This window comes from Lithobates pipiens, unplaced genomic scaffold, assembly GCF_037356315.1.
Source record: "Lithobates pipiens isolate NorthernLeopardFrog02 unplaced genomic scaffold, aLitPip1_a1.2 Scaffold_35, whole genome shotgun sequence".
Lineage (NCBI taxonomy): Eukaryota > Metazoa > Chordata > Amphibia > Anura > Ranidae > Lithobates > Lithobates pipiens.
In genome coordinates this window covers 5,059,478-5,071,920 of record NW_027507811.1, presented here as the reverse complement: position 1 = coordinate 5,071,920, position 12,443 = coordinate 5,059,478, and the positions used below count along the sequence as shown (strand labels likewise).

At 47.1% G+C, this 12,443-nt stretch overlaps 4 protein-coding genes across 4 annotated transcripts in view; 3 read left to right on the top strand and 1 right to left on the bottom strand.

Annotated features, from left to right (window-relative positions):
* LOC143955351 (uncharacterized) overlaps positions 1-11,633 on the top strand; it is a 68,297-nt gene extending 56,664 nt beyond the window's left edge. Inside the window, 1 exon segment of the mRNA XM_077465417.1 lies at positions 10,699-11,633. Within this exon segment, the coding sequence (XP_077321543.1) occupies positions 10,699-11,345 (647 nt within the window). The 3' untranslated portion in view covers positions 11,346-11,633.
* LOC143955908 (uncharacterized) overlaps positions 1-12,443 on the bottom strand; it is an 865,587-nt gene that overhangs the window by 626,011 nt on the left and 227,133 nt on the right. The gene's annotated exons all lie outside the window — the stretch shown is intronic.
* LOC143955348 (uncharacterized) overlaps positions 1-12,443 on the top strand; it is a 316,606-nt gene that overhangs the window by 110,216 nt on the left and 193,947 nt on the right. The gene's annotated exons all lie outside the window — the stretch shown is intronic.
* On the top strand, positions 7,416-10,480 carry LOC143955353 (uncharacterized). Its single transcript, XM_077465418.1, has 4 exons — positions 7,416-7,497; positions 7,609-7,750; positions 9,157-10,066; positions 10,477-10,480. The coding sequence occupies exons 1-4, from the start codon at positions 7,432-7,434 to the stop codon at positions 10,478-10,480; spliced, it is 1,122 nt and encodes a 373-aa protein (XP_077321544.1). The 5' UTR covers positions 7,416-7,431.

Sequence of the window (12,443 nt, the reverse complement as noted above, 5' to 3'; positions counted from 1 at the left end):
GACTGCAGTCCTTTCCTGGTGTACTGTTTCTAATATACTTCAGGCAGGCAGGTGATTCAGTTAGCTGCAGTGTATTTAAAGAGGAAGTAAACCCTTCCAAACAACTTGGACCTATAGGTAAGCCTAGATTAAGGCTTACCTGTAGGTCCAAGCAATATCTCCTAAACCTATATGGTTTAGGAGATATTTGCCCGAAAATGGGCACCGCTGTCTACGGCGCATGCGCCGTAGACAGCGGCGCGCAGGCGCACTAAATGCGGCAAATCCAAGAATGGATTTGCCAAATTTGTCGACTCCCGTGCGCATGCGCGGAAGTGACGTCATCGCGGCTTCGCCGTATGACAGCGGCGGAGCTGCGAGGCGCGACTCCCGTGCGCATGCGCGGGAGTGACGTCATCGCGGTTGCGCCGCTGTCATTGGTCGGAGCTGCGAGACGCCACCAGCAAGATGGACGCGGCGGACTACAGGGATCAGCGGCGACTTCGCTGGCTCCTGTGTCAGGTAAGTGACACATAATGAGCTACTATGCGATGCATAGTAGTCCATTATGCTTTACCTTTGCAGGGAAAAAAAGAGGAAGTAAACCCATCAGGGTTTACTTCCTCTTTAATGTATATATATATATATATATATATATATATATATATATATATATATATATATATATATATATATATATATATATATATATATATATCTATCCACTGTATCCAGTTTAGCTATATCTGACTGCAGACCGTTCCTAGTGTACTGTTTCTAATATACTTTAGGCAGTGTACACAGTATACAGTGCTTTGCACCCATAGTGCAGTTGCTCATACTTTTCTGGTGGTCAATACAGTACACACATAGTTGTTGTTATACTTCTGTTGGTGTACACAGTACCGTGCACCCCTAGTGCAGTTGCTGCTACTTTTCTGGTGGTGTACACAGTACACAATACATACAGTGCACCCATAGTTGCTATTAGACTTCTGGTGGTGTACACAATACTGTACACCCCTAGTGCAGTTGCTACTACTTTCCTGGTGGTGTACACAATACAGTGCAACCATAGTTGTTATTCCACTTCTGTTGGTGTACACAATACCATGCACCCCTTGTGCAGTTGCTACTACTTTTCTGGTGGTGTACACAATACATACAATGCACCCATAGTTGTTATTATTACACTTCTGTTGGTGTACACAGTACCGTGAACCCCTAGTGCAGTTGCTACTACTTTTCTGGTGGTGTACACAGTTACAATACACTGTAGTGTGGTTTTGCTAAACAAAATTTACAGCATGTCCGGAAGGCCACCAAGGAGAGGCAGACGCTCACAGGCCACTAAAAGAGGGCAAGCAGGCTCTGTGTCAACAGTGCTAGTCGTGGACACGGTGCATCCTTAGCACGTGGCCTTGGGGCACACTTGTCCTTTTTTTCTGCAGCTGGCCATGTTATTGAGCCACAACATGCAGAAGATTTAGTGGAATTGATAACAAAGCCGTCCTCATCCTCTGTCACCCAGGCTCAGAGTAGGTTTTCTGCCAATGCAGCTGCCAAAATGGCCTATTCTATTGGCTCCATGTCAACAGTCGCTCTTTTCCTAGCGACACTATCATGCACGGAGGAGTCCCCCGAACTATTCGACCACAGTGTCGGGTACATGCTGCAGGAGGATGCACAGCGATTTGAAGGCTCCAATGATTGTACCCAGGTTGAGAAAGACAGTAATGTGAGCGCAGAGAGAGGGAAGGCCCAAGAAGGACAAGAAACTGGCAGTCATGTTCCCCCAGCTGCAGCATACTGCCAAGTTTTCTCCAGTGATGAGGAGGGAGGGGATGATGAGGTCACTGACTCTACTTGGGTGCCAGATAGAGGAGGAGGCACATCTCCAACGAGGCAGGATGCCCTCCAGGGGGCAGCTTAAGGGCAGCCACCCTATTGCATCACACCGCAGAGCTAAGCAGGTGTAGGGCGCTGCTGACTCCACGCATATTTTCAAAAGTTCTTTGGTGTGGGCCTTTTTTGACACGTGTGCAGCAGATCACACCTTTGCTGTTTGCAACATATGTCTGAAGCCTTTCAAACGTGGCCAAAACAGCAGCTGCTTGGGCACCACATGCTTGTCCAGACATATGACGACCTCCCATGCAGTCATTTTCATCAACACTTAAAAGAGCCACATCAAAGAACAAGGCAGACCTCTCCTTGCTCCTCATCAGCTGTGATCTCCAACCCTACTATACCTCCAGTCCTCTCAGAAACCTGCACTAAGAGGAATGAAGGTATAGAAATAGGTGTCCCAAGTACTTGTGGCTGATCTGCTAGCGGTGCACCAACATCCGATTTTAGCAGGCAAATTTCCCTACTCCAGTTGCTAAACCGTCAAAAAAAATGCTCAGCGTCTGAATGCTAGCTTGGCCAAATTGCTAGCACTGCAACTGCTGCCTTTTCAGCTGATAGACTGTGCCCCCTTTTGTGAATTTGTGGAATGTGCGGTACCTCAGTGGCAGGTTCCCAAACACCATTTCTTTTCACGGAAGGCCATTCCGGCTCTCTACCAGCATGTGGAAGTCAATGTCTTGGTCTAGTTGGACAGGGCAGTCAGCAGTAAGGTGCATATTACCGCTGACTCATGGTCTAGCAGGCATGGACAGGGACACTACCTTTCTTTCATGGAGCTCTGGGTAACTCTGCTGGCAGCTGGGAAGGATGCAGGACAGGGTTCAGTATTGTTGGAGCTTGTTCCGGCACCACGCCTCCAAAATGCTAGTGGTGATTCTGCCACAGCTCTCTCCTCCACCCCCTCCTCTTCTTCTTCCTCTATGGTCTCTTCCTCTGCAGATTTCTCCTCTGAACCAGCGGTGCTCCGTAAGCGTTCAAGGGGCTACGCAAGCACTCAGGCAAAAAGATGCCATACGGTGCTTGAGCTGGTGTGCTTAGGGGACAGGAGCCACACTGGGGCAGAGATTCTGTCAGCTCTGCAGGGGCAGGCTCAGAGGTGGTTGATGCCACTCCAGCTTTAGCCAGGAATGGTTGTATGCGACAATGGTACCAACCTCCTCTCCACCCTCCGACAGGGACACTTGACCCATGTTCTCTGTTCGGCTCACGTCCTGAATTTGGTGGTGCAGTGGTTCTGGAGCAGGTATCCGGGCTTAGAGGATCTCCTAAAGGCAGGCCACGAAAGTCTGTAGTAATTTCCACCGGTCATATAATGCCAGTGCTCGGCTGGCTGACCTTCAAAAGGAATGCAACCTGCCCAAGAACCGCCTCATTTGTGACATGCCCACCAGGTGGAACTCAACATTGGCAATGCTGCAGTGGCTGCACATGCAGCAGAGGGCCATCAATGAGTACCTGTGTGAGTATGGCACCAGGACAGGGTCAAGGGAGCTTGGCTTTTTTTCGCCACGCCAGTGGCTACTGATCAAGAATGCATGCACTGTCACCATTTGAGGAGGCCACGAGGATGATGAGCAGTGACAGTGCATGCATCAGTGATACTGTGCCTTATGTCTTCCTGTTGGAGCACACGCTTCATAGAATAATGGACAGGGCACTTGAGGCAAAACAGCAGAAGGAAGAGGAGGACTTCCTTAACTCTCAAGGCCCCCTTTATCCAGATAGTATTCCTGCGGGCCCACCGATCACACAGGAAGAAGAGGAGGAGGAGGATTGTGTCAGCATGTAGGTGGAGGATAACACTCGGCATCAGCAGCAGTCTTCAAGGGATTGTTTTCAGTCCCCAGAAACCCATGGAGTTGTATGTGGCTGGGAGGAGGTGGTTGAGGATCATGTGATCCTGTCAGAAACCATGAATTAGACCGAGACAGAAGTACAATTAAATCACACTTGTTTATTAAATAAAACTAAAAAGGTAAATACAAAAAGCGTAGTCAGAGCATAGCCAGAGTCCAGTAACCGTATTGAGTAGTCAGCCAGGCCAGAAGTCAGGGATCCAAATAGAGCACAGCAAGCAGGATAAGGAGCCAGAAGGGATGTCAGCAAGCCAGTCTTTAAACAGAACTGCAGGAGATGGTTTCTTGTGATGTGACCAAGGCAAAGGCAGAGGTGAAGTGAGCTGGACAGCTTTAAGTAGGCAGGCCAGACGAGCATGATCAGGAACAGTTGGTCACTGTGGAGAGAGATGAGAGTTGGCAATTAGCCAACAGCTGAGCAGCCAGCCCAGAGAAGGAAGGGCTAAGATAGCCCTAACAGATCCTTAGTGACCCAGAGAACTCCGGATCGAATGCCTCTGCAAACCTACGCTGCATGGCCTCCCTGACCCTGCAAAGCCTGCGAAAAGACTCTAGGATTTGTGGTATCAAGGAGAGGGATCATTACTGGCTGGCAATCCGTCTTGATACACGTTACAAGGGTAAGGTTGCAGAAATTATCCAGCCTTCGCAGAGAATGAAACATCTTCGGGAGGCCTTGCAGAAAGGTTTGTGCAATGCGTTTCCAGAGCCTGGGAGGTTACAACTTTCTAGTGCTGGACAACGTGTTGCTGAGGCTTCATTCAGTCACAGAAAGAGCGGTGGAGAATGTGGCCGGCTGACCGATGCCTTCAGACAATTCTTCAGTCCTCAGCGCCAAGGTCTGATCAGTTCCAGCAACCATCGCCAGTGTCTGAATTACATGGTGCAGGAATATCTAGGGGCAAGATGAGAGTTGGAGACCTTTCCAACAGAACATCCATTGGATTGGAGAATGGACCACTGGCCAGAGCTGGTTCAATATGCAATTGAGCTACTGGCCTGTCCTGCATCCAGCGTTCTTTCTGAATGCACATTCAGTGCTGCTGGAGGCTTTGTAACTGATCACAGAGTGCGCCTGTCCACAGACTCTGTTGATCGGCTCACATTCATAAAAATGAATCAGTCTTGGATCACCAACTACCAAGCACCTGATGCTGATGTAACTGATTGATTTTTACTATGGATGTGGGATCCCTTGAAGACTGCATATGCTGAGTGACTATCCTATTATGCTGAGTGACTATCCTATTCCTCCCCAATCTTCATGATGATGGCTTCTAAGAATATTTTTGGTTCAGGGCACCACCACCACTGCCTAAGGCCCAATTTTTCTGCCCGTGTTTAACAGGGGTGTGTAATTACAATTCCTGATCTAATATTTCACAGCAGGGCTCGTTCCTGCACTCAACAAGGGAATCTGTGAGGTGTTACAGTGTTCTGGTACCACCGACACCTAAGGCCCAATTTTTCTGCCCCTGTTTAACAGGGGCATGTAATTACAATTCTAGATATAATATTTCACAGCAGGGCCTGTTCCAGCACCCACCAAGAGTAGCTGTGAGGGCTTACAGTGTTCTGGTACCACCGACACCTAAGGCCCAATTTTCCACAGAGTGTATAGGGCAGGCCGTATAGTATATACAGGCGGTCGCCTATTTTCAAATATCCAACTTACAAATGACTGCTACTTACAAACGGAGGAAGACAACAGGAAGTGAGAGGAAATCTACCCCAAGGAAGGGAAATTCTCTCCTGTAAGAGTTAATATGGGAAAAAGGTCTCTCCACTGATGCTTTATCACCAATCCTTGTTTCCCTAATAACACAAAATTTTCAAAATCCAATTGTCATTGGGACAGAAAGTGAGGTGAAATCTTCTGAACAAGGGCACAGACAGCAAATCAAATGTTACAGGGGTGATAACCCTTCCCTATGTTATCCAAAAAGCTTAAAAATATATATTTTTTTGGCTGGAGCTACACTAACAAAATGTACCAAATTTCTAATTACAAACAGATTCAACTTAAGAACAAACCTACAGTCCCTGTCTTGTTTGTAAACCAGGGACTGCCTGTATACTGCTGCTTTTCAGAGTATATAGGGCCTGGGGGCCCCTGCCTTTTTTTTATTTGGGCGTGGGGCCCCCCTTAATATCCATACCAGAGCCAAAGGGCCTGGTAATGGGCTGGGGGCACCCATGCCGTTTTTCTCAATGATTTTCATCTATATTGCCAGAACCCGATAATACATTACAGCTGCAAGCAGTTTTAAATTACTTTTATTCCTTTTAGAAATGTCATTTTGTGCAGGGACTGTTCTAAACACAGGAAACATGCGCCACTTTACAGGCATACTATAGACACCCCACAGGCATGATATTTAAAGGAATATTTTGCTTTTATTGTTTCACTTTAAGCATTATTAAAATCACTGCTCCCGAAAAAAGTTTTTAAAACTTTTTTTTGCATTGATACATGTCCCCTGGGGCAGGACCCGGGCCCCCAAAAACTTTTTATGACAATAGCTTGCACATTACCTTTTAAAATGAGCACTTTTGATTTTTCACGTTCGTATCCCATAGACTTTAACGGGGTTCGCACAAAATTTTTTGACTGTTCGTATGTTCTGCTGCGAACCGAACCGGGGGGGGTGTTCAGCTCATCCCTACTTGACAGTGAGGAGACAGGAATTGTATTTTTGGAGGGCAGATGTATCTTGGTTAAAGTCCTTCTAAGAACTAGTCTTATGCCATAGGTGCTCAAGCCTCCTCCTCCCAATGTCCCTCCAATCAGAGAATTCTATAACATCACACTGACCTCACAGTGCCTCCTCCTAATATCCCTCTATCCGACCCTTTTTGTCTGATGCTCTTAGGATGTGGGCCGGCCCCTGACCTCCTCACTTTCAAAGTAGGGCTGTTGGACCTCCATTGTATGTAATATCAGAAACCTCAACATGAAGTGGGGTTTAAATAAAGAGAGACCTGACCAGTGAGGTGAGGAGGATTCTGGGAATGTCATTTGATTTTACTATTTGTGTTCAGATCTAGAGTTTTCCTCCTGTGAAGTCTGGAGATCACATGACCATCACATTGCCTCCACCTCCCTCCCTGATAGAATAGAGAAATAGAAAGAAGATTCTAGAAGTCACCAGAGAGATCATCGAGCTGCTGACAGGAGAGGTGAGCGGAGCCGGGAAGGACGTCATGATGGCCAATCAACCGCCCCTCACATCACCGGGTAAGAGGAGACTTTATTGTAAAGGAGAGAGCAGTACGGAGGCTCCACCCATCCCCCATCATCTGATAAACACATAGAAACAATGTATTCAGTCAGTGTGTGTGTTTCCTACAGATGGATCCAGTAATGGGAACCCACCAGAGAGATGTCCCCGTCCTCTGTATTCCCGGGATTCCACACAGGAAGGTCACACCATCCCCCACCATCATCAGGTAGATGAGGAACAATCACTGATAGTATCATTAGGATCTGTACATTATCTGCATTGTTACCATTGATGTCATTTTTATTATATATTCAGAGTGGAAACCTGAGAGATCCTAAAGTTGAGGTTAAAGAAGAGATAAAAGAGGAGGATGATGAGGATGGGGTGATGGAGGAAGAACACAAAGATCTGTACCAGGACACCATGGAGGAGTCATCCAGATACAGGAACCCCCCAGAGAGATGTCCCGTCCTCTGTATTCCCGGGATTCCACACAGGAAGGTCACACCATCCCCCACTGTTACAAGGTTGGTGGATCGGAGTATCTAGAAACAACATTTTCATTTTTTTAAGTGATCTTTCAATAATAAATCTTCTATCTTACAGATGATATTTTCTCTCTCATTTTCTTGGTTTAGAGTGGAGATCCAATGGATATAGAATTTGAGGTGAAATCAGAAGAAGAAGAGAGATATGTGAGGGATGATCAGCAGTCTATGGAGGAGGATGGAATAACGGGGACATTTATAGAGGAGGACACTCCTACAGAGATCAGCACAGGTGGGTCATTAACACTAAATCCATTCCTCCACCCATACTGCTCACTGATTGGTCCAGAGTAGGGTGGGGGTGTTCCCCGTCCTGTATTCCTGGATTTCTCTCCGATAATCTTCCTTCTCTGTGCTGCCGACACAGTTTATGTATCTAGACTGGATTTATGGAGATTCTGGGGTTCAGATGGCAGCACAATGTTGTATTTCACCATAGGCATCAGCCTAGGCACCTGGGGTATTTATCTTGGGTCTTCTGCCCCATGCCCGGGTCTAGCAAGTCTATGGCAGAGTAATTTGTGACGTCGGGGGGGCAGGGTCACCCGTTTACATCACCGGGTGGCCCCGCCGCTGCCTATATAACAGTTGTCAAGCGAAAAGACGGCAGTCATGGAGAGGCGGAGTTTTTTCCTTTTTTTCGGGACCACCGGACACCATGATTGCCGATAGATTTACATCAAGGGACATTTTTTTTTAATAAAGGACTTGTCCAATACTGTCTCCTGTCCATTTTACTTTTTTGACACCTATTTGGTGAATAAATAGGGGTACAATGTACCCGATACCCATTCACGTGGTGGGGAGAACGGGAACTTGGGGCCGATGATATCCGATAAGCACCCTGCCCGCAGATCCCCACAACCACCGGGCAAGGGTGGTGGGGATTAGGCCCTTGTCCTCATCAACATGAGGACAAGGTGCTTTGGGGAGACCTCAAAGCACCCTCCCCATGTTGAGGGCATGTGGCCAGGTAAGGTTCTGGATGGGGTGGGGGGGACTCGAATATCGGGCTCATCACTATTACATACTCCTGACCCCTGCACTTTATACCCTGTGTTGCACTTTACATACTCCTGACTTCTGCTCGATATACTCTATGTTGTACATAACATATAGACTTTTCCATGGTGATAATAATGTGATAACATCCTCCAACTTTGGACCCTTTAACAGAAAGTGATAATGGGGGAGGAGTCAATAACCCAATGATGGGGGTCTTCAGGATCAGTCCAGTCTTCATCTTGGTTGTTCTCCCCCCATCCTCACTCTCTGATCTCTGGTGGGGCTCAGCCCCGCTGTTATTCATGACTAAGTCATGGACTAAATAAGGAAGTGCAGGACTTCTTGTGTTGGGAAGATGGCAATGAGTGATAGAGGGGGAGGGGACACTCGTCCTATAATCCCCTCATCACTGTCACTCCTATAGAAGACAGTTCTCGTTGTTTCCTCCCTGTCTGACTAAGGTCCATGAATAAAGAAATGATCTGGTAGGAGATCAGAGGACCCATTTACTAGTTACCTTGAGGGGGGAATTGTAAGATCCTCAGAGACAAAGCTGCCTGATGTGGGCGGAGTCCTGGTTTAGGGGAACCAATCAGCTGATGTCTAGTAATAATCTTTGTATTTCTATTTTAGTAGATGGACGGGAGATGAGGAAAACCTCAGAGGATTGTCTCACTTTGTCTCCAGACTGTAAAGTAGAAGATGAGGACATCACACAGTATAGTCCAGGAGAAAACCCGACTACCTCAAATGTCCATCCGGCACCACACAGTGTAGATGGACCATCGTATTCCTCTTATCCCGAGGAACCTCAGACTGTGCGGCACGGTGCCGGACCATCGTATTCCTCTTATCCCGAGGAACCTCAGACTGTGCGGGACGGTGCCGGACCATCGTATTCCTCTTATCCCGAGGAACCTCAGACTGTGCGGGACGGTGCCGGACCATCGTATTCCTCTTATACCGAGGAACCTCAGACTGTACGGGACGGTGCCGTACCATCGTATTCCTCTTATCCTGAGGAACCTCAGACTGTGCGGGGCGGTGCCGTACCATCGTATTCCTCTTATCCTGAGGAACCTCAGACTGTGCGGGATGGTGCCGGACCATCGTATTCCTCTTATCCTGAGGAACCTCAGACTGTGCGGGACGGTGCCGGACCATCGTATTCCTCTTATCCTGAGGAACCTCAGACTGTGCGGGACGGTGCCGGACCATCGTATTCCTCTTATCCTGAGGAACCTCAGACTGTGCGGGACTGTGCCGGACCATCGTATTCCTCTTATCCCGAGGAACCTCAGACTGTGCGGGACGGTGCCGGACCATCGTATTCCTCTTATCCCGAAGAACCTCAGACTGTGCGGGACGGTGCCGGACCATCGTATTCCTCTTATCCCGAGGAACCTCAGACTGTGCGGGACGGTGCCGGACCATCGTATTCCTCTTATCCCGAGGAACCTCAGACTGTGCGGGACGGTGCCGGACCATCGTATTCCTCTTATCCCGAGGAACCTCAGACTGTGCGGGACGGTGCCGGACCATCGTATTCCTCTTATCCCGAGGAACCTCAGACTGTGCGGGACGGTGCCGGACCATCGTATTCCTCTTATCCCGAGGAACCTCAGACTGTGCGGGACGGTGCCGGACCATCGTATTCCTCTTATCCCGAGGAACCTCAGACTCTGCGGGACGGTGCCGGACCATCGTATTCCTCTTATCCCGAGGAACCTCAGACTGTGCGGGACGGTGCCGGACCATCGTATTCCTCTTATCCCGAGGAACCTCAGACTGTGCGGGACGGTGCCGGACCATCGTATTCCTCTTATCCTGAGGAACCTCAGACTGTGCGGGACGGTGCCGTCCTTCCAACACATAAGAAGTTTCCCTGTACTGAGTGTGGGAAGTGCTTCTATTATAAATACAGACTTAATGTACACAAAAGAACCCACACAGGTGAGAAGCCGTATTCCTGTCCTGAGTGCGGGAAATGTTTTTCACAGAAGCCCAATTTTGACACACATCTGAGATCTCACACGGGGGAAAAGCCATTTTCCTGTTCTGAGTGCGGGAAATGTTTTTCAAGGAAGTGCTATCTTTCCGCTCATCAGAAAGTGCACACGGGGGAGAAGCCGTATTACTGTCCTGAGTGCGCGAAATGTTTTTCACAGAAGTCCCATCTTTTTTATCATCAGAAAGTGCACACGGGGGAGAAGCCCTATGTCTGTTCTGAGTGCGGGAAATGTTTTTCACGGAGGTCCCATCTTTCTTATCATCAGAAATTGCACACAGGGGAGAAGCCGTATGTCTGTTCTGAGTGTGGGAAATGTTTTTCACATAAGTCCGCTCTTTTCCACCATCAGAAGTTGCACACGGGGGAAAAGCCATATTCTTGTTCTGAGTGTGGGAAATGTTTTTCAGTGAAGTCCAGTCTTTCCACACATCAGAGATTGCATACCGGGGAGAAACCGTTATCCTGTCCTGAGTGCGGGAAATGTTTTACAGTAAAGTCCTCTCTTTCCGATCATCAGAAATTGCACACGGGGGAGAAGCCATACTACTGTCCTGAGTGCGGGAAATGTTTTTTACGGAAGTCCTATCTTTACGATCATCAGAAATTGCACACAGGGGAAAAGCCATATTACTGTCCTGAGTGTGGGAAATGTTTTTCACAGAAGTCCAATCTTTCCAGTCATCAGAGATTACACACGGGGGAGAAGCCATATTCCTGTCCTCAATGTGGGAAAAGTTTTGCACGTAAATCAAGCCTTGAAAGACATCAGAGATCTCACACAGGAGAGAAGCCGTATTCCTGTCCTGAGTGAGGGAAATGTTCCCTTACTGAAGTCCTGTCTTCCTGTACATCAGGGGGTCCCACACAACCCTGGAGGTGTATTAGTGAGTGCGGGAAATGTCTTGTATATGAATGTTGCTGGACATGTGGGGAAGAAGCACCCCCTGATATACACCTCAGATATACTCCATGGCTGATCTTCATCATGGAAGAAACAGTTGATAAGGAGATCAGAGATCACCAAAGACATGGATGAAGTGTTGTACCGTGTCGGCCATTGATAGCAGGAGAAAAATAAAAATGGAGTCCTTACCTCTCATTGGCTGAGTACATTTTGTGGGGGGAGATTTCACAAACACTTACAGGTCTGTTTCTAAAAACTTTGTAGAATGAATGTGACGCGCATTCCTCCAGCCATGACAAATATTCGCCATATTTATATAATACAATGATTTGGGGTTTTTTTTTTTACAATCATCGGCTCCATCTAGTGGCCATAATGTGTTATTTCTCTATTTTTAGGAATTAAGTTTTTTCAGGAAAAAATGATGGCTGCTAGATGTAGCTGTCGATTATAGGAAATTATTGTTTTTATTGAATCGGGGGCAGAATTCGGGACGGCTGGGAAATGATTGTAACATTCATCTTCCCCCCCCCCATTCACACAGAAGGAATGTACATGCACTCCCACCCGGAGAACGTTTACACCACATTTTTTTTTTTATGGATGGACCTCCTAGACCCGCCCCTTTTCTGACACTTTTTGTTTACAAGTTAAAATCTGTATTTTGTTGCTAGAAAATCACTTATAACCCCCAATCATTATATGCCGCATATATATATAATTATTATTTTTTTTTTTTTATATTCTTTATTCCATTTTCCTTCACATTTATAAAACATTAAAATACTCGATACACATTAGCAGCATTTTCTTTAACAGGGAAAAGAAGAAAGAAAAAAAGAAAAGAGGCAATAGTAAATCACCATTACAAATCTTATATCACATCACAATAATTCTTATCCTCTATATTCCGTGTTATCTACCTTATCGTCAATTTATCCCTCTCCCCTCCCCCCACCCCCTCCCTTCTCAAAAGCCCACCTTCCCTCTTTAACCACTTCAGGA